The sequence below is a fragment of the Aphanomyces astaci genome (genome assembly GCF_000520075.1).
Source record: "Aphanomyces astaci strain APO3 unplaced genomic scaffold supercont1.47, whole genome shotgun sequence".
Lineage (NCBI taxonomy): Eukaryota > Oomycota > Saprolegniomycetes > Saprolegniales > Verrucalvaceae > Aphanomyces > Aphanomyces astaci.
The window spans coordinates 438892-459720 of record NW_009798310.1 but is presented as its reverse complement, the minus strand read 5'-3'; the positions used below and the strand labels follow the sequence as shown (position 1 = coordinate 459720).

Genomic DNA, 20829 nt, shown 5'->3' with positions numbered 1-20829 from the left:
TCTTAAACATGGACAAAGACGTCATGTATCTCTTCGATTAATCCTTAACTATCGAGCTTCAGTTACTAAGTCCTCTTGACATTGATGCAAAACGTGCCGCATTCTGCACACCATCGACGCGACAGCAGCTCGTTGGATTCGACCTGCGTCGAACGCTGCGTCGATCTGGACCCCGCTAGCCGTTGGTGCCACTGCAAGCTCAATCTTGTACACCCCAAAGCGATGTTCCGATCCTTTTTCCATTTTTCGCAGCAAGTCGTCGACGTCACTGTGGTTGTCGTTGAAATTGTGAAACGCCACTTCCGTGTCGTATTGCATGGCTGGAAGGTGGCTCCACGTTGTCGTGTCTTCAGGGTCGATCATGCAATGGCCCAGCATCGCACTGCGCATTGTTTGCAACTGTTGCAGACGCTCGACCAACGTCATAGGGGCGCCAAAGTGGACTCGGCACGGCACGGAGCTCATCGCACAGCCAAGCATCCTATAGGCATATAGTCAGACAAACCACAACAGGAAAGAGGTCGCACCGGTCAAGCCCTTCCACAGGGAGGTTGCGATTCGCCTGCACTTGTCCAAACACAACGTCGTCACGTCCAGTGTGGACCTGCAGCGTCATCGCCCAGCTCAGGAGCACGACAGTTGATGTTGTCACGCCAAAACGCTGGGCCAGCGTCTGTAGCTGCGGCAAGTGCACGTGGGTGGAGACGGATCCATCCCCATCGGAGCCCACTGAAGCATACAGATGGGGAACGATGGAGTTCAGGAGTGGAGACGTCGAGGCGTCGACAAGATAGGCGGTCCAGAAGGCGACTGTTGTGGCCGAGTCTTGGGCGTGCAAGTAGTCGATCACTGCTCGAAAGGACGGGCGGGACGGTGGCGACGTTCCAGTGCGATACACGTGCAGCAAATCTGACAACAAGAGGGAGATAGACCAGCCGTCGTACAGAGCGTGGTGGATCGTCAAGACGCCAATGGACTCCTCAGACGGATGAGCGATGTCGACGACTGTGAAGCGCGCAAACGACGAGTCTGACAGTTTAAACCCAACTGAAGCGTCTGTTACCAAGAACGCACGCATGGATTCAGCTTGAACTCGATAAACGCTGGCGGACGAGTTCACAACATGACACACACCGAGGGTGGCGGAGTCCACGAACGTCGTGCGCAACGTTTCACAGGTTGCGGCCAGATGCAGGTACGCGGCCAACGCTTCTTGTGCGTCCAGTCCTGAGAGCGGCACCTGGAGCACCCACATGGACGGGTCTTGCTTGGTCATGCGCACTTGATACGACTGCTCGGGGGTGGTGCCGTAGGCTGTTTCGTAGTCCGGCCAAGTCGTCACCACTTGGTCGATGGTGTGGTCATCCAGTGGCACCTGGGGCCACGCCGTCCTCTTTTGCTGACCAACCCGCAGCGCCATGTCGCACAGACGATTGTACTTCATGATATCCCCCACGGACAGAGGAAGGCCAGCTCGATTGCAAGCCGAAGCCAGACGGATGGCCAGAATGGAGTCGCCCCCGAGCGAGAACATCGACATGCGTCGACCGATGTCGCGTGTATCCACTTCAAACACTTGGGCCCACACTGCTGCCAACTTGACTTCTGTGTCACTTTCCAAACCCTCCGTCTTAATCTGCACCTCCATCCCCACCAGAACTTTCTTGTCAATCTTGCCGTTGGAATTCATCGGCATCACGTCCAGGCCAATCCACACAGCAGGCACCATGTACGTGGGTAAGTAATTGTTTACACATTGCTCCAGCGCCACCACATCGACGTCGGACGGCGTAAAGTACCCCACGAGGTGCGTCTTGTCCTTGACAATGGCGGCGGCCGACTTGACCGACGGGTGCTGCATCATGGCATTGGCGACTTCATCCAACTCGATGCGGTAGCCCTTCAACTTGACCTGGCTATCTTGTCTGCCAGCGATTTCGAATTGGCCATTGGGCAGCAGACGACCCAGATCCCCTGTCTTGTACATTCGGCCATGGCCAAAGGGGTCCACCAAGAATCGCTCTTCCGTCATTTCCGGCAAGTTGATGTAGCCTGGCGACACGCAAATGCCGCTCAAGTAGAATTCACCCAGAATGCCAAATGGGACCTGTCGGTGGTTGTCGTCCAACACGTAGCAATGGACGTTGGGAAGCACCGACCCGATTGCAATGGATTCCGTCAGGCTCAGTCGAGTACCGTGGGACATGATCGCACACTCAGACGGACCGTACAGATTGAACAACTTGACCCTTGGTGCCCACAAGTCCTTGAGTGCCACTGGACAAGCCTCTCCAGCCACCGCCACGACCTTCAGCTGGGGATACTGGTTTGGTTCGCCCAGCAAGGACAACGCAGTGGGGGTGCACGTCAGATTGCTAGCCGTTGACAGCGCCGACAGATCGTCTTCACTTCTTAAGACCAAGGTCGCACCAAAGGACAGACTCTCCCACATGTCGGCTTGGAATCCATCGAAACCAATGGCCATCAATTGAAACACCCTAGAGTCCTCCTTGATTTCAAGGATACCACCAAAGCGCTCCATAGAGTTCACCGCACTGTGGTGTAGAACAGGAACACCTTTGGGTTTGCCAGTCGACCCAGACGTGTAGACAATGTACGCTTCGTCCAACTTGGTGGCCATGTGGCAGGCTGATGGCACGAACTCTGACTTGGAGGTTGCAACATCAATGACCACAACGTCAACAGCCAACTCCAAATCAACAATCGTTTGCCGGAATTGACTTGTCGTGACCACAGCGCACACACCAGCATCTGCCACCATGAATGCCAAGCGAGCAGAGGGAAAGGCCACATCCAATGGCATCATGGCAGCACCCACTTTGAGCACCGCAAGCAATCCAATGGGAAACTCCAAACAACGGTCCATGATCACAGCCACTCGAGACCCAACGCACACGCCCAAGTGGGCCAAGTCACTGGCCACCGAGTTCGCGAGCGCGTCGAGTTCCCCGTACGACAGCCACCGGTCCTGAATCTCCACAGCTCGAACATGAGGACGCGCCTTGGCTCGAGTTTCAAAGGCGTGGTGAAGCAGTTCAAACGGCAATGCCACATCTGGTCCAGACGATGCGGTTGTGATCAAGCTCATCTGAGTTGGATTGAGGTCCCATAACCGGGCAGTCATCAGAGGTATCGCTTTTGGCGTGAGAAGAGCATCACACAGCTGTGTCAGTGTGAAGTCGAATTCGTCTATCATCGCCGTTGCACTGGTGCATGTCAACACTGACGACAGGTAATACGCCGCGATTGTCCAATCCGAGGCAGATGGGGTATTCACGACCACGTTCAATGCGTATTGGCTGGACAGCGCGTCTCGTACGCCCAACGGAGATTCCATCGTGGCATTTGACTGACACTCCAACGACGTGTCACACAACTTATCGAGTGAAAGCTGGTTGCTCCAGTTTCCAACGTCGTCAGGTTTAGCTTGGGAAATGGAGGTCTGCGAGGCGCGGAACGCGAGAAGGAGTTTCATCAGAGGCAGTGAGTCGTCAAAACGGACACGGCAAGGCACGACAGAATGTCCGATGGTCCTACCAAAACCCCTGTCAATAAAATAAAAGTGTGTACGACGTAGTATATACGATGTACCTCGAGGCGTCATTAACTGCAGTCTCATCTCGAGAGCGAATCACGTAGCCAAACAAGACGTCGTCGTTCCGAGTGAAATTACGGAGGGTCGCAGCCCAAGCGATTTGGATCACTTCCGCGATGTCTGACTTCGTCTGGAAAGCGGCATGTGCCAGCACGGCCGGCGACACTGAATGGGCCAACGTCACGGAATGGAGGCGGTTGTGTAAGACCTTTGCTGGAGGGGAGAACCCAAGTGGGCTCGGGCTAACTCCTTCGAGGTAAGTTTGCCAAATGTCATCGGAACATTGTTGCTTCGGGTAGTAGCCGATGGACACGTTGTCGTAGCTTGTGGATTGGGTAGTACCTTCGGAGTCGTGGATGTGCAAGTCGGTGTCAACGTCGATGGTAGTTGACCGCATTATTAGGTTGGATAAAAGTTCGTCCCAGAACAATGCAAAAGGACAACTGTGAAGGTGTGCACTCATCTATGAGAGGAACTTTACTACCGTATAAACACAAGTGTTTGAAATCTCGAACATTACACGTGACTGAATCGACGCACTTCGAATTGGATGGATCCGACCACTTTCCAATCAAGCCTAAACTTAACACCCTTTCGAGTGACGACAGAGCACCCTCACAGAAAAATCACTGTAGCGTACTGTAGCGGGGGTGTGATACCTATTTGTGTACGAGTGGTGCCTTGGAATGTACACGACAGGAAGTACTGTATTTGATAACGCAGCAGGTAAGCCACTCCACCATGGACGAGGCTAGGCTACCGATCATACTTTTTGCTTGAACCGTTTGCTTCATATTAGAACCGACATCGCCATGGTTGGTTAACTTCAGAAAAAACTGGTTCATGGTATACCGTGGGACCACGTCACTGGAGTTCCAGGAAACTGTAAAACGCTAGGGGCTTCACTATGGAAGGTTAGCGGTGTCGACTCCATCGATTCCGACAGAGGATTGTTTTGTAACGTTAACTGGAAATCCATCGAACGGTGAACGCTAATTTAAGTGCAAATCGCAATACTTCACGTTACAGAGGTTTTGCAAGTGTTCCGTTCGCGGCTGCGTTCCATTGAGCTGCCAAAATCGGAAGTTGATTCGCGTTGTAGTACTGTACTAGTAGTAGAACGCAAAAGCGGACCCAGGTAAATCTGCTTGCCTGTCGGTGAAAAGTACCAAGCTCACGGACTGGCATAACGTTAATTCCATGCTGTTCCTCTATAGTCGATCTGATTGGACACACTATATTGGATTAAAGCTAATCAAATCCTCGAGTTGCAGCTTTAGGATAACGGTAGCGTTACACGTCGATTCCAGTGAAAAGTTGTATCTGTGGACTTGTTTCATGAACGGGGTAAGCATGGACAGCACATGACGTAAGCAAGGAAAGCACAGGGATGAAAATTCGGAAAATTACCACAAATACGGATATACAATGAGTAGTACACGCCAACGGATTGTTGCAAAACAAAAACAAAAGTTCCGTTCTAGCTTCCTCTGACACACAAAACATGGTGCAGATCAGACCGCAACCCCGAACGGACACTTGCAAATCCTCTCAAGTAGAGAGGACAGTGTAATGGCAATTCCGAGACCTCAGTTTTCAAACAATATTAGCGGTGTCCCACGACTATTAATCCGCTCATGATACAATCGCATCGCCATAGTTTCCATGTCGTGATCCTACTAGATTACGAGCAAACGGAGACGCAGACCGAAGCGGAAAAGGCACTTCCGGTCGGAGCCGTGACATTGCGCCCCCCTGGACACGTGATGACCAGCGTGCCGTTAGTAAACTGCTGGCCGAGACACTCCCCTTGGACTGGCGCGTCGCAATTCCACCAGGGCGCCGGCACGCAATCCAAGTACTTGCACCACGGGCACGCCTTGGTCGCATTCGACTAGGTAGCACACTGTATTCAACCACTACAATATGGAATGTCGAGAATCCATGAAGAGTCACCTCGGTGGCCAGCAGAATAGTAAAAAGCAAGGTGAACACAATGGTAATAGTGCCCCCAATCTTGGCCAACAGTCGCTGCTTGGGCGTGCGGGTGTTCAAGAGCCGATGCTGCCGGGAGGTTGGGAGACTTAACATGGCAAACCCCATGCCCAAACCACTCTAGTTGCCAATGAGGAAAAGTAGTACTAGTATACGTTAACGTCCAAATGTGACATGTGTCATCATGCAAAAGTGATATATATATCATCATCCAAAAGTGATATATATGTAACGTCATTTGGAATGTATATATACGGTATATATATGTATATGTCTAGAAATGCGTACGAGGAACCCCGAGAGGTGGGCAAAGTTGTTCACGAACGGCAGCAGCCCAATGCCCAAGTTGACAATTGCGACCCCGATCAAGTTGGTCTAAAAGATAAAAAGTCAAGATTTCTGCTGGGAATGAGAGAGAGTAATAGTACTACTACGAAGTACTAGTACAGTATGTAGTACCATATGACACAATCGATTTGCGTACAAGTCCCAGTTCAGGACAAACTCGGCAAACGTGGCCCCAAAGAGGCCGAAGATCGCCCCTGACGCCCCCACGCCGATCTATATTTCATACATAGTTGACGTTTAGAAATATATATAACATATACAAATATTATCCCCACCACATCCGGGACGAACACTGCCGAGCACATGGCGCCGATGAGTCCCGACGCAAAGTATATGCACACGACTCGACGCCGGTCGAATGTGTTTTCCAATTCCACGCCCAATTGGTACAACGCGAGCATGTTGAACGCCAAGTGCAGTCTAGCATGTCATAAAACAACCAAAATTGACTCTAAAAACGTCAAATAACGACATAATCCAACGATATAATGATAAGTCGTACAAGCCGCCGTGGAGGAACATGGCCGTGAACAGGCGCCACCACTCGCCCTGGAAAATCAGGTCGGACCGCTGGGCACCCATGCGAAGCAGCAAGTCGCCGGACGGACCGACCAGCGGGTTCACTTTCACCTCCTCGAACTTCCACCCGTTCTCGCCACTACAGCTCCAATGAGTACTGTTTCCATGGACATCTCGTGTGTACATTTCGACAACGAAGATGGTGATGTTGAGTGCAATCATGGTCAAGATGAACTTGAAGTGCGGCCACACTTTGGGTTTGGATTTGGACAGCGTCGTCAGAACTGGGGGGGATGGGGAGTTGGATCCACTTGCATCAAATGCGCCCTTTTCGACGTCCGTTTCTTCTTCCCGAGGCGTGTCCTTGGGCTCATAATGGGAGCCCGCAGGCTGTTGCTGGTGCTCGCCGCTGTCGCTGCGTCGAGACATATCTAACCTCCGCGACTCTTCGCACCAACAAGGATTGTGGCTAAAAATATATCATGCGGTTCCAGCCCTTGCAGTACAAGGCTTCACGAGTACCATATTATTCACTGGTTTTATGCATACACTTGCATATTGCGCTTGCCATTCTTCCCTTTACCCGTAGCCATAATCATCAAGTACACGCCAAGTGTTGTAATTACAATTCCAGAGGACCTGTTTTGATCATAAATGCCGAAATAGCCGAAAAAGTACCAATTTTGGCATGACTTTTCCTCATTATCTGTGTGTAAAGATGCCTCCAATGGCGTTCGTTATAAGTGCTACAACTTTACAGCTCAAAGACATCGGCTTGTTGCTCCAGGGCCAAGTTTCGTAGGTACAGCGTTTGATCAAAGAACGTCATGATACTCGACATCTCATCCTACCACCATCCTCGTCACATATATATTAAATATATTTCAATACCTTGTTGGACAGGGCCACTGGATGGTACGGCACGCTCTTGGCTTTGACACCAGACATGACAGAGGTAGTTGCTGTAAACATGTCGGTTCGAATGAGCGGGTCATTGGAGCTATGCAGCACCAGACCGGGCGTCGAGCTGGGCGAAACAGTTGCGGTGGAGAGCAACGCCCCCGACACACTCACGACGCCTAATACCACAAGATGATGAGATTCATAAGGAAGGATGCGAGTTCCTACCTCCGAGGCGATGGGAACATGCAGCCACCACATGCAACGCGACGGTGCCGCCATGGCCAAATCCCATGAGGAACACTCGATGGAGAGGCCAGTTGTAGTCAGTTTGCAACGTGTGCAGAGCATCCAGCCACGCGGCGACCACTTGGTCCAAGCTGCCACTGATGTGAATGGATTATGGTGATACTGGTAGTACCTCTGAAGGCGTCTGGGGTCAGGAACGTGGTGGGGAAGGACGTCGCCTTGTGCATCAAGAGCATGATCGAACCAATGGTAGCCCAAATCGAATGGAAGGGCATGTGGTGCGCGAAAGGATGCAAATGCTACGTCGTCAGCAGGTGAGTTCACGATGTTGGGGAATGAACGTACCAGTCTGGGGCAGCTGCATCGCTTGGCCGAGCGTAAACAGACTCTCATGGGTGTCTCCAAGCCCATGGAGGAACAGAAGCAGGTTCTCGTTGCTTGTAGGACAACTGTGTACTTGCCAGTGTTGCAGCATGGAAGGAAATGACGTCGGCGCCCATGAAGTCGACGCCGACACGGGAGCCAGCTCATGGAGAAATGCCCATCTTGTGGTGGAGGTCGCATGGATGTGGAGCAGAGCGACGCCAGATTCAGGAAGGACCTTCAACACCTTGCCACGGACTCGTAACAACTCGACTTCATCGCCCACAGCAAGGCGGCGCGCCATGATTCAAATCACATATCAATCCATAGAGGTTTGCACATTATACCTACATTGAGTTTATTTATAAATAGAGGTAACCACCAACCCGATCACCCGAATTAGTTTCCATTTTCGCAGCCGTTGTGTAACGTTAGGGCACATTATCAAGGCAGTGAATTATTGTGCAGCATTGTAGCTCACACTTCGCCTTCTTCCCGCGGAATTCAGCGGGTACATTTCCAAAAAAGTATGGTCACTGGGGGTGACAAACGTTGCAGTACATGCGTATACGCTTTAACAGCGGAATCAAATGCACCTAGCCTCTCCTCCTTCGCCAAGGGGCACGTTCATCTCCAATTACGTCGTCGAGGATCTCTACTATCTTACTACATGGTCATTTCCCGCAGCCTGTTAGTGCCCGTGCGATTCGATCAGGTAGGTAGCTTAGTCCCTCGGAGGAGATTCAACTGGAAACCCCGCGTGAATGAAACGGACATGCAAGCGTCACTCAGAAGGCTGAAACCAATGGCTCTCTCTCTGCTTACTTTTGCATTGCGTCCGCCTTGCGTCGCCCATGGAGTTCCGTGTGTACTCTCCTTCGTCCGTCCAAGACACCGCCAATATATCCCATCATCACCATCATCCGCCGACCCATCCCGATCACTACTCGCCGCTCGTGTGCTACTCGTACACGCTCAACACGATCCTCGGCGTGGGCTGCCTCACGATCCCGTACGCCGGTCTCGTCCTCGGCTTAAGTACCGTAGTGGGTATGTCGTTTCTTTCGTATGTGACCGTGCTGTGGACGTGCGAGGCGCTGGAGAGGCACCGCCGCCGCCTCCACCTCCTGCCTCCGACTTCCGACGACGACTTGGAGGTCGTGACGCTCTGCCGCGTCTACCTCGGCTCCATCGGCGCCAATCTGTACCACGTCGCGCTCTACAGCTACGGCTACGCCGTCCTCGTGGCCTTTGCCCAAGTGTTCATCGCGGCACTGTCCACCCAATTCCCCGCACTGTCATCCTCGTTAGTCGCGCTATTCTACAGTCTCGTGGTGGTGCCGCTGTCGTGCATGGACCTCACCGAGCAGATCGTGGTACAGCTATTCCTCACTTCTGTGCGCTTCGCCGCCATCACCCTCATGACTGGCAGTCTGCTCTTCCCGCCGACCACCTCCGCGTCCTCGGACACATTCTCCTATGTGTAGCGCTTCCGCTGGTCAACTTTGACGGTTTGGGACTCCTCGTGAGTACCGTTGTATTTGCTCAGTTCTGCCACATGTGCGTACCTTCCCTCATCGCGCCGCTCAAAAAAGAGGCCACCGTCGCCGCCCCGTCCATCTTCTTGGCGGCCATGACAACCACCACATGCATCTACGTCGTTCTCGCCGTCCTCTGCGCCATCTCCTTCGGGCCCCAAACCCTCTCCAGCGTCAACCTCAACTGGAGCTCATTTCCATCAATGCCCCTTGTCGTAAGAACGTTCCTCGTCCTCTTTCCCGCCATCGACACCCTCAGTTCGTTCCCCCTCATCGCCATCAACGTCGTCCAAGACGCCACATCTTTGCCCAAGCTGGCCAGTCGACTGGCCGCGGCCGTCCCACCCATTCTCCTCGGATATGCAGTCAACGACCTCAGCACCGTTGTGCATGTTTCGGGGGTGTTTGGGGTCTACCTCGTCCTCATCGGCCCCGCACTCTTGCAGTGGACGTCCCTCGCCTCCGACCCCGAGCCCACGAGATATGCATGCATGCTTAGCCACATCGGATGGGTCTATCTTGTCCTTGTCACAGGCGCCGCCGCGGTTGTCATCTTGGCGGCTCAGGTCGTCTCGTAGCTAGGGTTGAAAGTCAGTCACTTATGAAGCCGTGATCTATACAATATCGACTTGAGAGCGGATAGTTTGAGCTGTACAGTTGCTTTGAGCGAGATTTTGATGTTGAATCGGAGTCTCGGATTACAGCTGTAGTACTCGTGAAGTCAACACTGTACATGTCCTCGTACTACTACAGTAACGTTGTAGGACGCTTTGTGATAACAAGTGTCCTTTTGAAACGATGTGCCAACTACTGCTAAACCACCAAGGGTCATTAGGGTTGACTCTGGCCTACTTCCACCACTTCATCGTCATCCACGGCGGCCGCTATGCGTTCGACGGGTTGGCCACACTCGACGTCTGCGTTCAGTTCGTCGTGCCCTGCACACGAGCGTCCGAGCTGTCCTTGGTGGTCCGTCAAAGACTTGTAAAACCTGCCTGAGTGGCTAATCATTAAGCCATGCGTGTCGTACAAGTTTGTGGATGTCGTCGAGCCATCGACAACTTTTGCGACGAACAAGGGCTCGGCCACAACACGTCGTTTTGGTTTTGTATGTTGCCAACAAACAGCACACGATTGGCAGTACGTCCGAGATGATGCAGCGGTGGCTAGCGGTCTGTGATGGTAGCGGGACCCCGAGGCCCTCAAGCGCACATGGTGCGTGTACGAAGTGTACTCGTCCATTCTACTAATCGCTGTGAAGTGGCCACGCCCAAGCGCAAAAATCCGTGTTTCTGAACGACGTAGCGCACGAACAATGTGCTGCAAATGATGGGCCAAGCCAAGTCAGGTTTGCCGACTTGGGTCTCAATGAGGTATGAAAATGTTACACTTGGGCCCAAGTGTTGCCGCAAAAGTCGATGATTCGGACCGACCTACCCACGTTCCGTCGCCGCGCAAAGCAACGTCGCCATCTGCGACATCGCTCAATGGCATTACGAGGCCGCAGAAGCCACTTTGAAGCGCCGCAAGCTATATAACTACTGGTGCCACACGGTGTTAGCGCTGCTCAATCTTGGCAGGGCGCGACGGCTTCGGAGCAAATTCGACCTCGTCGAGGCGAACCTGTCCCGTTGCATCGAAACTTTACCACGACATGGACAACCCGGAATTGGTGTATCGAAGTACAACCAATCAGGCAATATGCGTTAATCCACCAGCCATTTACGAACGCATCGCCGTTTGTATCCTAAAATGGATGGATCGGCAACTTTGCCGCTGGTTTCCCTAAATAGACCCCATCTCCAACAATTCGAACCCCCCATGATGTCAGCATCCACTTTTTTCCTATTCGCAACAAGACACACCAAGGCCAAACACTACAATGAAGCTCTTTCTCGCGTGCTTGAGTATGTTGCTCAACGTTGGACATCCAACCTCGATCACGGTGTCCACCTTGGCAGGGGGCACGGGGGAAGGCAAAAGCTATAAAGACGGTACCGGCGCTGCAGCTACATTTGCCTACCCCCTCGACCTACTTGTCACTCCTGACGGAAACATCCTTGTCACCGACCCCTTTGCATCCGTCGTGCGTCAGGTATCAGCGTCGGGGGTGGTTACTACGATTGCGTACCCTGGTATCGGAACAGCACCTGTGGGGATTTGTCGCGACGACCAATCTGGGGCACTATTCGTGGTCGACAAAGCAGGGCCAGTCTATCGGTTCACACCGTCTGGCTCAGTGATCACTATCGACACTGCCATTGTCATTGCTGCCGGCCGTTTGGATAGCGCTATCCTCTGCGCAGCTTCCAGTTCGGCACTCTTTGTGACTCTGGATTCGGGAACGAGTATTTACAAGCTGGACCGCGCCACAGGTCTACTGTCGACGCTTCCTGCCAAACTACCCTCCGATTCGAACACGGGGGGCATCGTGCTTGGCCCTCATGGGACCCTTTTTGTTGCACAGGGCAATACCGTTCAAAAGATCGCCGCCAACTTCTCAACCATGCAAGTCTTTGCCCAGTCGACTTTGTGGGGCCATGCCAAAGCGTGTACTCTGACCTACGATGGATTCAACGACATATTGTACGTCACCGATGTGAAGAACGGTATTTTTCAAGTCGACAGCACCGGGGCCGTCACCCCTTGGATGGGGCAGCTCGGCTCTGGCTTTGTCGATGGGGATGTGTCCGTAGCAAAATTCAACGGCCCAAGCGCCATCGCGTTGTTCCGGGATCCTCAAAACTCCACCGCGAACCAGTTTACGGCGTACATTACGGATTCAGACAACTACGCCATTCGAAAGGTCGTCGTGGATACAACGACACTTCCGCCCACGCCAACCCCGACGAAAAGTGCTGCAAGACCAACCACTTTCCAGAGCTACTTGGTTGCGCTCCCTCTCATAGTTTGGATGGTCTGCTGAAATACAGTATGATGCATTGTTCCCTGACAGCTTAACCATCGAAAACGAAATACAACTAGCAAATCAGACCACTAGGTTTTAGTGTTCGAACCCATTTACAATAGTGAAAATTCGATTTGAAGCTCTTCCTCATGTGCTAGCGTCTGTGCAGCCTGCCTCAATCACGGTCTCAACCTTGGCGGGGGTCACGGGGGATGGTAACACGAATCAGGACGGAGCGGCGGCGAAGTTAACATGTCCCCTCGATCTAGCGTTACTCGCGACATCCCATGGAAGCGCTCTCGTCACCGACTACGATATATTGGGGCGTGCGTCAGATTTCTGCTTCGGGGGCTGTCTTTACGATTATGTACATGTGCTGGTGCGTTTCGGGGTTTCAGACCTGCGTCATCTTGGCGTGGTTCCGCGTCCAATCGAAAAATACTCATCACTGGCCGACGTCGACACGTTTCTCTCCAAATTCCGCGCCGCCAGCTCCATGAACGCCAGTGGAGAAACTGGAAGTGCCTCGCGTGCGTTACACACGTTCTAATGTTACTACCGTATAGTGTATATGCATTGCGACGGATTAATCGATTGCGACTCCTGTAATAACTGATAATTTTCTTGTAATAACTGATATTTACTTGTGAACATGTTGAATATACTTCAAATTTGTATGACGCAATGGATTAACAAAATTTTGAGAACGAGTGTCGGCTGGTTGTGAAATATCACCTGTCGCAATACATATACACTATACGGTACCGGTAGTACGAGAGGATGACTCGAGTTTCGTTGATGCTTCTACCAGTAGTTTCTGTCACATAATAATGGTTGGGGTGCCTTCTGAGGTTTCGGGGTTTAAACTTTGAAAGTGTAAATGCACCATACTGGTACTGTAGTAGTACCTACGATAAACGGGAATTCACAGTCAACAAACTACATTTGAATCGGAGCCGACAAATTTTTATTACATCCTGAAACCTCACTTAACAATACTGGTAGCAAGGAATACCGATATGTAGTATCCGATTCGCCAATATTCTTTGTGTTGTCTACCAATCACAGGGCAGTGTTCAAACTTCCACCAATCAACTGATCGGTAGTCATTCTTTTCGACCAATCATACTTCAATAAGTACAGCAACGTGTGGTTCAATCCTTTTCGACAATCTAAAGCGGCAACTCGAAGGTCACGTTCACATGCACTTCTTCGGCTTGCGTGACAATGTCGGCGATCTTGACGGCCTTCTGGGCGGCGTCGTCCAAGTCGTTGGCGACAATCATGCGGAAGCCAGAGTTCTCGATGAGGGCGCGGGCCTTCTCCACGTTGGTTCCCTGCAGTCGGATCACAATGGGCTTCTTCATGCCGAGGTCCTTCACGGCGGCGATGATTCCCGCGGCGATCACGTCGCAGCGCATGATGCCTCCGAAGATGTTGACCAAGATGGACTTGACCTGGGTGTCCGCGTTCAGAATCTCAAACGCCTTCTTCACCTGGGCTTCGGTGGCGCCCCCGCCGACGTCCAAAAAGTTGGCGGGCGACCCGCCGAACAGCTGGATGATGTCCATGGTGGCCATGGCGAGACCGGCGCCGTTCACGAGGCACCCGATGTTGCCGTCCAGCCCAATGTAGTTAAGATCGTACGCGCTGGCTTCGACTTCGCGCGCGTCTTCCTGGGTCTTGTCGCGCTGGGCAAAGATCTCGGCTTGGCGGAAGGCGGCGTTGTCGTCGAAGTTGATCTTGGCGTCGCACGCAAACACTTGGCCGTCGGGGGTTTCGGCCAACGGGTTGATTTCCACTTGGGTCGCGTCCACGCCGATGAACATCTTGTACAAGTTGCCCAAGAGTTCCACGCCGCGGGAGAGGGGGGCGCCTTCCAAGCCCATGTTGGACGCGAGGCGGGTCAGCTGTTCGTTGGTGGGACCGGTCATGATGTCGATGTTTTCCTTGAAGATGAGTTCGGGCGTGTTGTGCGCCACGTCTTCGATCGAGGTCCCGCCGGCGGGGGAACCCACCAACACCGGGCCTTGCGACGCGCGGTCCATGAGGATGCTAAAGTACATTTCGCGACGCAAGTACACACGTTCCATGAGGAACACCTTGGCCACTTCAATACCCTTTTCGCCGGTTTGCTTGGTGACGAGGGTTTCACCAATCATCTTTTGCGCAAAGTTCTTGGCGTCTTCAGCCTTGGTGCACATGTGCACACCGCCTTTGAAGCCGTTCTTGAAGTGACCGAGACCGCGACCACCGGTCAACGCTTGCGCCTTGATCACGACGTCCTTGGACTCGTCGCCTCCCTTGAGCTTGTTGTACACTTGCACGGCTTCCTCGGGGGTGTTGGCCGCTTCGGAGGCAGGGATCGCGACGCCGTAGGATTGCATGATCTTCATGGATTGGTACTCATGCAAGTTGAGGCGGCGGACTTGCTGTCCCGTTGGGCGGAGCAGCGGCGTGGCCTTGATGATCGAGCGCAACATGAGATAGGTGGGGGAAACCAAGCAATCGCGGAATGAAATGACGTGAGGTGCTCAACACTGGTCACGAATCCCGCCAATCAAAACAAGGCTCGTTGACCTATTTAGGGAATGTCCTTCCCTATTTTGAACCTAATTAGGCTTTCACCCACCCCTACTTCCGACCACAAATAACGTTTAACGTTAATCATAATATACCCCTATTTCAGACCACAAATAACGTTTAATCATAATATACGTTTAAACAATTAACATAATTCCAACCAGTGGACTTTCATCAGTTCAAAGCCTGACATCGCACCGGCGGCGTCAGCTGCTCAAATGGAGAACATGCCATCCAAGCAATGACGAAACGCAACTACTTAACTGGGGGTCGCGCCTTGGAGCAATCGTTTTCAGAGTTTAACCATGCAATTGCTAGGGTTGAAACGTGTTTTGAATCGGACCTTTCATTGGTTGAATCAACCTATTACCGCTACCACGAACCCTACCCTGGTCACGTAAATAACAAATGACGACCAGTTTATGACCATGCATTGTTATTGAAATTTCAAGGGACCGAGGTACAGTACACCTTCACTTTACTTGGCTTCGCGACCACGCTCTTCGCCAACCTTGCCGACTATCCACTCCATACCTTCTTGCAACCCTTCTCCCGTCTTGGCCGAGCACGCTTGGATTTGGTACGGTCGGTTGCGGATGGAGCTGAGGTTCAATGCCGTTGAAATCTACCCACAGGTCAGCACAATATACAGCCTGATCAACAAACCTCCGAGGCGGGCAATGCATTGAGCAAGTCTTGCTTGTTGGCAAACACGAGCAAACAAGCCGCACTGAGCTTCTCCTCTTCCAACAGCGCGTTCAGCTCGATGCCCGTTTCCTCCAAGCGGCGGCGGTCTGCGCTGTCAATCACGTAAATCAACGCGTCCGTTTGTTCGTAGTAGTTCCGCCAGTACGGGCGAATAGTCTTTTGCCCGCCAATGTCCCACATGTTGAGCTTAAACCCGTCCACTTGGAGACTCTTGACGTTGAATCCCTGCGTGGGCATGATGTGACTGATGTCTTCTTCGGACAGCTTCTTCAGGATCGTAGTCTTGCCGCCGTTGTCCAGGCCCAGCACCAAGATGCGCGCTTCCGAGTCATCTTTCTTGAGCTTGCGGAGGAGCGTGAGCAGACCCATGTGATCGAACGAGCCCAAGTTGAACTATGTGCGGTCACCACAAGTCGGCGGTTGAAGCCAACCCCAATCCTTCTTGGTCGATACAAACATCCAGTCAGCAAAATCGACGGTAAACGGTCGCGACGTTTCGGCGGAGTTCCGGATAAAGATCCAACCTATCCGGAATTCGAACCACTGGTGTTGAAACTTCGAACATCAAACATGCGAGGGAACAACAACGTGGGCAAGGCCATGATGGCGGTCGTGTTCGGACTTGGGGGTGCTTATGCGGGCTTTCTGGTGCAGCACCGGTACTTGGAAGAGCAAAAGGTGGCCAAGCGAGTGGAAGAAGAGGCCCAGCGCCGCTTCCATCAGTCCGCACGGCTTGCATCAGTCGCCGTGGAATAAGAAGGGATGTTGTCCGAGTTAGATAAAGAATGGGTTTGTATCCTAGTGCACACGTCGTTCTATCTGGTGCGCTGCTTCTTCTGTGCTTTGTTGTTACCGCCCTTCTTCTTGGCATTGTGGTTGCCGCCCTTCTTCGCACCGTTTGCTTTGCCCTTCTTGTTGCTTCCATCTTCGTTGTCCGAGTCCAGTTGGTCGTGCGCAGCATTCCACACTTCCTCATCCTCGTTCGCGACATCGTCGTCCTTGTCAAAGTCCTTGAGCTTGGCGCCCATCATGTAGTCGTCTTGGACCACCGACCAGTTGGACTTGTCTTCTCCTTCGCTGCCGTCCTCCGGTTGCGCGGCTTCCTTGTGCTTGCCTTGTTGCTTCAACAGGCCCAAGAACGAATCCTTGCTCAGTGACTTGATCTGTTTCGACCTACCACATCATCCACGAATGAGTCCCATGTTCCTTCCTGTAATAATGATGCCAAGTGTACCCATCTTGCTGCTGTTGGCCGTGCTGGTGCTTGGCGATGGCGTTGAAGAAAGCCACGACGCCCTTGGTCGCAATCCCGCGCAGAGCCTTGTCCTGGGCCATGGTCAAGTGACTGGGAATCACCATGTCCTTCTCTTCCCGCGCCCGCTTCTCCTTGGCACTCAGCTTGGATGCATTGGTCGTGGACTTGTCCTTGGAGATCTCGCGCATCTGCGATGTCACGCGCTTGGCCAAGATCGGCGCCTTCTCTTCTTCCACGTTCTGGTTCAACACTTTGCTCATGGCGTCGGCAAACCCCACCGCTCCTTCTTCTTCGTCCCCATCATCATTGTCTTCGTCAAAGTTGTCGTCCGCCGGCAACACATCATCGTCATCATCGTCGTCATCTCCATCGGCATCGCTTCCATCGTCGTCATCGTCGTCGTCGTTCTCATGCTCTTCCTCTTCACCTTCGTCCGATTCGTCATTGGATGCTTCGGGCTCAGTGGGCGTCTTCTTCGGCATCGTCACAACAGGGGCGGCGGCGGTGGCCTTGCCGGTGGCATGCTTGGCCTTGAGCGTCAACTTCATCACGGCGGCGGGTATGTTGGATGGCAACTTCAATCATTGGTTGGCTGATTCGAATTATCCAGATAATTGGCCCCGTATCCGGACATTCCTCCCCACCACTTATCTTGGTCACAATTGGATTTCCATCCTCATATCCCAGTGACGAATTGTCGTGAGATCACATCGTTCCACAACGGCGCACCGTCGTTGCATCTACATGTGGGAGCTTGTCTTAGACATGCCATGTCCGGTCAATCTTCTCTCTGAGGGATAGATAGCCCCATGGAGAAGCATTGCAGTAGCGAGAAGTATGCATTGATCCTTGGCGTGTGGGTGTATGAGACCTCCCATCCTCCATGGGAGTGCTGCCATCCCTTTGGTTTTCATTGCGGATGGTACATTCTTTCCCCCACGTGCCATAGACTAAAAACCCAGCGTCATAGTACGCGAGAGCTCGGCCTCGTTGCCAAAGTACCGTTCTCGTGTCTCCATCAGCTTTGACATTACCATACTATCAACGTCCATTAAGTCGTAGAAGGAAGCAGGGCGGAAGGTTGGCGAATCACCGACTTCTGGGCCAACACATGCTGACGAAGGGCAGTATGCTTGGCTTGGACCGCATCGAAATGCGCCAGTAGGGTAGGCACCGACACGCCGACAACGCCCTCCTTCTTCTCGGTGCTGGTGGCAGGCGACGCCGGAGGTGGCGGGGGGGGTTGGTACTGGGGTCGAGAGATGGCCATCGCCATGGAGGTCACACTGGCCAGTCGGTCGCGCAACGTCCGAAACGCCGAGCTCTACCATACCAAGTCATTCGAATTCGATCCATGTAATGTACCTGTGGCAAGAGCATGAGGAGGCCGTACATGCTCTTCATGAGATTGACATGGTACGTCGCGTGAGTTTCCAGCAATTGCAGGCGCAGTTGGATGAAGATGGGAGACTCGAGCAACTGCACGAGCTTGTCAATTTGCATCAAAAACCCCACGGACGCGTCGATTTCGCTGGTGCAGCATTCGTTCGGTTAATGAAACCATGAAAGCATAGAAAAAAAATATATATATATATATCACACGGTGAAAAGGATATAATTTCAACACGAGCGCACTCGACAGCTCGTACGACTGGGCCAGCAAACACAGGCTGAACGTGGACACGGGGTTGTGGCACCACGTCTTGTACAGCGTCTACACGTTGCTCCAGAACTATTGCAGCAACTGGAGTAGAAATAGCCACGTACCGTAAACACGTCGACGTCGTCCTTGGACGCTTTCGGCTCAAAACTGCGTCGCAGCACCGCCCGCAAGTGTTCCTTTATAAGAATATATATTTAATATATATATAATTCAGGAATGAGTACCAGTTCGTTGGCCGTAAGCAAGATCAGGTTGAGCGTGTGCACCATCAGTGACACGTAGTCCAGGTCTTCGTGGGAGCTCAACACCGTCGCAAACACCATGTAAATGCTCTTGGCGTCCAACAGAGTACACAGTTTGCGCACAATCAGGGACCCTCGCTTTTCCTGCAACAACAATAATCCCTCGGTTAGAAATAATATTATATATATATATATATATATATATATATATATATATACCAAGAGGCGGGCGTCGGTGGCAAAGAGCTGGATCACGGCTTGGAGCACTTTGGAAAACTCGAGCTGGGTCAAGTTGGTGCTCAGGCGCGCGAGCACTTCCAAGTTGAGCGACACCACTTGGTCCGACGTGTCACTAAACCGAGGGATGTATCCATCTTGCACTCGTGGTTCCGTAAATATATATAGATGTATTCATGTACCTGAGGGTTTTCAGCAACGTCGGCAGCAACGCACTCAGTTGGGAGCTCAGTTGCGTCGGCTTCTTCTCCAACAACATGGAGATCCACGTAAGCGACGCCAGCCGCGTCGGGATGTACGTGCTGACCAGTTCCACGTTCAACTTGGCGATCAGCGGCAAAAAGTCCACGTCACCTCTACACATGTCGTTAAACCGAGGGAGATTCGTGGAGTTCTTACGTGGTGGCTTTAACCAGCGCCAGCAAGTCGGCGTTGGCCCGTTCGCCGACCAGCCGGATCTCGCCTTCCGCGTCGGAAATGCACGTCAAGATCGCCCCCAGCAGCTCGGCGTAGAAGCGAACGAGGCGCTCCTTCCCCAGCACGACGAAGTCCAGCACCCACGTCGCCGCCGTTAGCCGCGTGAACCGCTCCTTGGACTGGCACTGCGCCACGAGGATGTGCACCATGGGCCCCAGATCCACGAATGGCGTCGACTTGATCTCCCGGAGGAACTCGCTCAAGGCGCTGTCTGCCGCCTACAACCATCGATGCATATTAATGGAATGCCCATGGGAAAATCAAGGGAACCGACCTGTCGGATTTCGCGGTTGCCGTCGCTGAGCATGTTGAAGAGGCCGTCGAGAAAGTCGGGAAGGTAGTCCAGCATCTCGATGTCCGGGACAGAGTCGAGGACGGTGATCCAGCCCACAATCAGCTGGCGGATGTACGGGTTGGACTTGCGGATGTTGTTCTGCAGCAACGGAATGAACATGTCCACGTCGAACACTTCGCTCTCGGTGACAATGTCCTTGACCAGTCGATCGAGCAAGTGCGCACCGTTCTTCACGTCCGTGTCCACATCAGCAAAAAGTTTGCACAACCTAAAGAGAAACACGACCGTGAGAAAGGGCAGACATGAGAAAGGACACACCCGTCGAAGATCTGGTTAAAGTACTTGAGGATAGCGCCACGAGCGACCTTGACGATGTTGTACAAGCTCTCGCATGCGTAGTACCTACACACAACATGTAAGATGCATGCAGACTTGTGAGGAAGTACTCACCGGACTCGGGCTTCCGTGTCGTCAAAGCAGTGCAACACAGGGGGGATGAGCGCATCCAGGTACAGTTCGGCATTATGCATAAGTCCAATCGCCGTCCCCGCCAGTCCAATGAGTCCCCCCTTGCGGAAGTTCGCATTCACGGACCGCGTAAACTTCTTCTCCAACAAGTCAATCACCACCGGAATCGCATCTTTGTCTGCCGGCGCCTTGCTCTCCGCGAGTTGCTTCACGAGGTTCTCCACTTCCAGAGCAGCCCCTTTGCGCTTCTCATACTGTCGGTCTCCTAGGCGTTGCTGCAGGTTCTGCGACAGCGGCACGACGAACTCCCGCTCGGACGTAGACGACGTGGTCACGGCGCCAGATTCTGCCATGTTTTCGTTGTCAAATGTGCGGGTTGTACAAATTGAAGAACGCCCGCTCCGGATACATATTTCCCCCATCATCCGGATACCAGGTTTTTTGGTGATCGACCATGAAATAGTG

The 20829-nt window shown here is 52.7% G+C and overlaps 9 protein-coding genes across 13 annotated transcripts; 3 read left to right on the top strand and 6 right to left on the bottom strand.

Moving 5' to 3' along the window:
• Nucleotides 1-19: 19 nt before the first annotated feature.
• H257_13365 (hypothetical protein) lies at nt 20-4097 on the bottom strand. The gene is made up of 3 exons (XM_009840863.1): nt 3613-4097; nt 528-3554; nt 20-481 (listed from the first exon to the last, which is right to left on the bottom strand). Exons 1-3 carry the CDS (start codon nt 4077-4079, stop codon nt 49-51), a joined length of 3927 nt encoding a protein of 1308 aa, XP_009839165.1. The 5' UTR covers nt 4080-4097; the 3' UTR covers nt 20-48.
• Nucleotides 4098-4841: 744 nt separating this feature from the next.
• H257_13364 (hypothetical protein) lies at nt 4842-6939 on the bottom strand. 3 transcript variants are annotated; one of them, XM_009840861.1, is made up of 7 exons: nt 6663-6939; nt 6462-6617; nt 6235-6379; nt 6071-6172; nt 5900-5986; nt 5573-5757; nt 4842-5510 (listed from the first exon to the last, which is right to left on the bottom strand). In XM_009840861.1, exons 1-6 carry the CDS (start codon nt 6905-6907, stop codon nt 5701-5703), a joined length of 792 nt encoding a protein of 263 aa, XP_009839163.1. In that variant the 5' UTR covers nt 6908-6939; the 3' UTR covers nt 4842-5510; nt 5573-5700. The 3 variants fall into 3 exon arrangements, with proteins under 3 accessions (XP_009839163.1, XP_009839164.1, XP_009839162.1); XM_009840862.1 differs by having other exon boundaries at nt 5573-5731; XM_009840860.1 differs by having other exon boundaries at nt 5573-5986.
• Nucleotides 6940-7145: 206 nt separating this feature from the next.
• H257_13363 lies at nt 7146-8307 on the bottom strand. Of its 2 annotated transcripts, XM_009840859.1 has the most exons (5): nt 7973-8307; nt 7800-7926; nt 7607-7758; nt 7370-7557; nt 7146-7325 (listed from the first exon to the last, which is right to left on the bottom strand). In XM_009840859.1, the coding sequence occupies exons 1-5, from the start codon at nt 8292-8294 to the stop codon at nt 7233-7235; spliced, it is 882 nt and encodes a 293-aa protein (XP_009839161.1). In that variant the 5' UTR covers nt 8295-8307; the 3' UTR covers nt 7146-7232. The 2 variants fall into 2 exon arrangements, with proteins under 2 accessions (XP_009839161.1, XP_009839160.1); XM_009840858.1 differs by having other exon boundaries at nt 7607-7926.
• Nucleotides 8308-8844: 537 nt separating this feature from the next.
• On the top strand, nt 8845-10106 carry H257_13362 (hypothetical protein; the record flags this gene model as incomplete). The annotated part of the gene is made up of 2 exons (XM_009840857.1): nt 8845-9366; nt 9423-10106. 2 exons carry the CDS (start codon nt 8845-8847, stop codon nt 10104-10106), a joined length of 1206 nt encoding a protein of 401 aa, XP_009839159.1.
• A 1264-nt stretch (nt 10107-11370) lies between these two features.
• H257_13361 (hypothetical protein) lies at nt 11371-12575 on the top strand. Its single transcript, XM_009840856.1, has one exon. The coding sequence runs from the start codon at nt 11411-11413 to the stop codon at nt 12452-12454; it is 1044 nt and encodes a 347-aa protein (XP_009839158.1). The 5' UTR covers nt 11371-11410; the 3' UTR covers nt 12455-12575.
• An 811-nt stretch (nt 12576-13386) lies between these two features.
• Nucleotides 13387-15013, top strand: H257_13360 (hypothetical protein). The gene has a single exon (XM_009840855.1). It carries the CDS (start codon nt 13639-13641, stop codon nt 14953-14955), a length of 1317 nt encoding a protein of 438 aa, XP_009839157.1. The 5' UTR covers nt 13387-13638; the 3' UTR covers nt 14956-15013.
• A 420-nt stretch (nt 15014-15433) lies between these two features.
• H257_13359 (hypothetical protein) lies at nt 15434-16178 on the bottom strand. Its single transcript, XM_009840854.1, has 2 exons — nt 15686-16178; nt 15434-15644 (listed from the first exon to the last, which is right to left on the bottom strand). Exons 1-2 carry the CDS (start codon nt 16094-16096, stop codon nt 15498-15500), a joined length of 558 nt encoding a protein of 185 aa, XP_009839156.1. The 5' UTR covers nt 16097-16178; the 3' UTR covers nt 15434-15497.
• Nucleotides 16179-16282: 104 nt separating this feature from the next.
• Nucleotides 16283-17530, bottom strand: H257_13358 (hypothetical protein; the record flags this gene model as incomplete). Its single annotated transcript, XM_009840853.1, has 2 exons — nt 16283-16900; nt 16962-17530. The coding sequence occupies 2 exons, from the start codon at nt 17528-17530 to the stop codon at nt 16543-16545; spliced, it is 927 nt and encodes a 308-aa protein (XP_009839155.1). The 3' UTR covers nt 16283-16542.
• A 135-nt stretch (nt 17531-17665) lies between these two features.
• On the bottom strand, nt 17666-20746 carry H257_13357. Of its 2 annotated transcripts, XM_009840852.1 has the most exons (11): nt 20347-20746; nt 20215-20298; nt 19876-20164; nt 19524-19819; nt 19307-19480; nt 19107-19239; nt 18870-19031; nt 18750-18821; nt 18599-18696; nt 18348-18516; nt 17666-18306 (listed from the first exon to the last, which is right to left on the bottom strand). In XM_009840852.1, the coding sequence occupies exons 1-11, from the start codon at nt 20715-20717 to the stop codon at nt 18034-18036; spliced, it is 2121 nt and encodes a 706-aa protein (XP_009839154.1). In that variant the 5' UTR covers nt 20718-20746; the 3' UTR covers nt 17666-18033. The 2 variants fall into 2 exon arrangements, with proteins under 2 accessions (XP_009839154.1, XP_009839153.1); XM_009840851.1 differs by having other exon boundaries at nt 18348-18696.
• Between the last annotated feature and the right edge of the window lie 83 nt (nt 20747-20829).